This window comes from Musca vetustissima, unplaced genomic scaffold (genome assembly GCF_032173495.1).
Source record: "Musca vetustissima isolate MV318-11 ecotype Yass unplaced genomic scaffold, APGP_CSIRO_Mvet_v1 utg74704, whole genome shotgun sequence".
Classification (NCBI taxonomy): Eukaryota; Metazoa; Arthropoda; class Insecta; order Diptera; family Muscidae; genus Musca; species Musca vetustissima.
In genome coordinates, this window is record NW_026888410.1 from 18,469 (window position 1) to 21,079 (window position 2,611).

Consider the following 2,611-nt stretch of genomic DNA (forward strand, 5'->3'; position numbering starts at 1 on the left):
AAAAAAAAATTCTTATAGACCTCTTAATAACATTACTGTACGATTTGATATATTTCCCCATGTCGTCTCAAAAATGTTTTTTTGTTTGTCACATATTCTTCTAAAGGTGTGAAAAACATTACAGAACATTTTAAAGTATTGCTTTAGTCACAGATTTGCACTAATTTCAAACAGTCATACATGGCAAAGAGATTGAGAAATACATTACAACAGAATTTAGCATTAACTGGATACTACAAATTTCACAATCCGATATTAGCTTCTAAACTCAAGCTAGCATATAAAAGCACTCTGTTGACATTTCCATTTATAAAACTACAATTTTGAATCATGATCACTTGGAATTTGTCTAAAGAATATTCTAAAATTTTCTAACACGATTAGATACTTCTAAACGTATTCCTAATACGAAATCCAAATAATTTACGTTCAATAAAAAAAATCAAAGACAAACATAATTTCCATGTATAAAATTTGTTAGATGTTATTTTTTACAATAGTTGTTGTTTGTTTTTTATTTGTAGGTTGAGTACAAAGAATTAATTATTAATTCTAAAGCACTAACTTAAAATTTATACATAGAAAAAAGAAAAAGGGAGCCAAGATGATAGCCGCTCCCAGAGCACTTGAAATAGCGACAACAATAACATTTTGTTCGTCGTCGTCCATGTACGGGTGTAATAATCTACTTCAACTTCTTCTTGGGACGCAAGTTGTTGGTGTGACCACACTTCTTCTTGCGGCAGTTGGTAGCACGAGGATGGAGACGAGCATAGCACTTACGGCAGATCATCTTATCGCAGTTGTATTTTTGGGCCAAAATACGCAATGAAGGTTCAATGATACCACCACGAAGACGGAGTACCAAATGCAAGGTGGATTCCTTTTGGATGTTGTAGTCGGACAAGGTGCGACCATCTTCCAATTGTTTACCAGCGAAGATCAAACGTTGTTGATCTGGGGGGATACCTTCTTTGTCTTGGATCTTGGCTTTGACATTTTCAATGGTGTCGGAAGGTTCGACCTCCAAAGTGATGGTCTTACCGGTGAGGGTCTTGACGAAGATCTGCATTTTTCTATAAAAGAAATAAAGAAAACAATTTAGTTTACATACAAACACATTTATATATAAATTTCAAAATTACTAAACCAAAACACACAATTCCACAAAAATGCGACGACGTGTTTCTTTCCATGTTGGTTGGTTGTTGGTCTTTAACTTTTTTAGGTTAGGTTGCTTGTTGTTTTCTTAGCCACACATTGCTTATATTTCTGTTTAACATGAAATTTTCACATTTCTTCATTTATTTTATTTCACACACTTACTAGTTGTTATTTTATTTGTGTGGAATGTTTTTTCAGTTTAATAAATTTGCAATTTCACAATTTATTTAAAAAAATATTTTTCTTACCTTTAGAAACGTGCAGTCAAATGCTAATCAAAAGTTAAAAAGGAAAATAAAAAGGGAAATTTCCAATATGGCGTCGTTTGAACTGTCATTTTTAGTAAAAGTGGGATATTTAGCAGAGCAATGTGACTGAGTTGCCAACCACATGAACTTTACAGTAAAACCTGTATGTGCATCTCCTAAAAGAGGGAAATTTATTAGAGGCGATGTAATATTATTAATATTGTTGCCATTAAAAAGATACTGAATATGATTATTGAAACATGTAATTATAAATGTTAATGTTTTTAATTTATTTCATTAAATTGGTGTTATAGCCAATTTGCCCATTGAGATACATAAAAAAATAATGAAAACTACTCTCAAAGATTAAAAAGTAGTTGTAAAAAATGACAAATAAATTTAATGGGTATGATTTTGCGCATTGAACATGGTATATCAACCAATTAATTACAATTTTTCTTAAGGTGGATTGTTACATCAAATAAAAATATATATGTATTGTTTCGAATAACATGTCAAAAAAATTGAAAAATATTCAAATAAAATTGAATATTTAGTCTAGAAATAATTACTTTGTTGTAGATGAAACAAATATGAGTATTTCCGTATAATTCTTAAATACGCAAAATAAAAGAAAGAAAGACCACATTTGTCATTTTTCTTCCTGTTCTTAGCATAAATACTAACTTAATGTCTATAAATGCAGACACTGCCAAAATAAAAATTGCAAAATCAAAAAAGGGCCGAGTGAGTGTCCGAGAAAAATCCTTCGCAAATAAAGGATATGCCAAATTTTGAAAGTGCAGTATTAATGCTTGATATCTCTTATTCATGTAAAGAATATTAAAAGTTCAAAATATTCCCACAATTAGCAGAGTATTCCCATTAATAGCAATGATGTCTAAAGTCATGTATATTTGAAGTGACCGCTCTTTTGTGGCTTTTATTTCAAAGGTAAAACCCGGAGGCTCTTATTTTTTAGCACTGATAGAACTCCCAAAGTTCTACAAAAAGTGTTAAGGAAGAATTGTAAAAATGTAATTGTTTAAATTTATTTAGCATTTAAAATTTGATTTTGAAAGTCGTGTAAGTGACTACGGAAGTGCCCATATGTCATATTATTCCCTACTCAATTGTTTGAAGAAATAGTAACCTTTTATTCAAGTTTAGCATTTTAAGTTGTGTTGAAAATGTCAAAT

The 2,611-nt window shown here is 30.5% G+C and overlaps 1 protein-coding gene across 1 annotated transcript; it reads right to left on the reverse strand.

The window, feature by feature from the left end:
- Positions 1-458: 458 nt before the first annotated feature.
- LOC133336244 (ubiquitin-ribosomal protein eL40 fusion protein) lies at positions 459-1,485 on the reverse strand. Its single transcript, XM_061544527.1, has 2 exons — positions 1,413-1,485; positions 459-1,076 (listed from the first exon to the last, which is right to left on the reverse strand). The coding sequence occupies exon 2, from the start codon at positions 1,070-1,072 to the stop codon at positions 686-688; it is 387 nt and encodes a 128-aa protein (XP_061400511.1). The 5' UTR covers positions 1,073-1,076; positions 1,413-1,485; the 3' UTR covers positions 459-685.
- Positions 1,486-2,611: the final 1,126 nt, after the last annotated feature.

Excerpts from the sequence above, each read along its gene's own strand:
- LOC133336244 (XM_061544527.1), bottom strand. The coding sequence starts at position 1,072 with ATGCAGATCTTCGTCAAGACCCTCACCGGTAAGACCATCACTTTGGAG.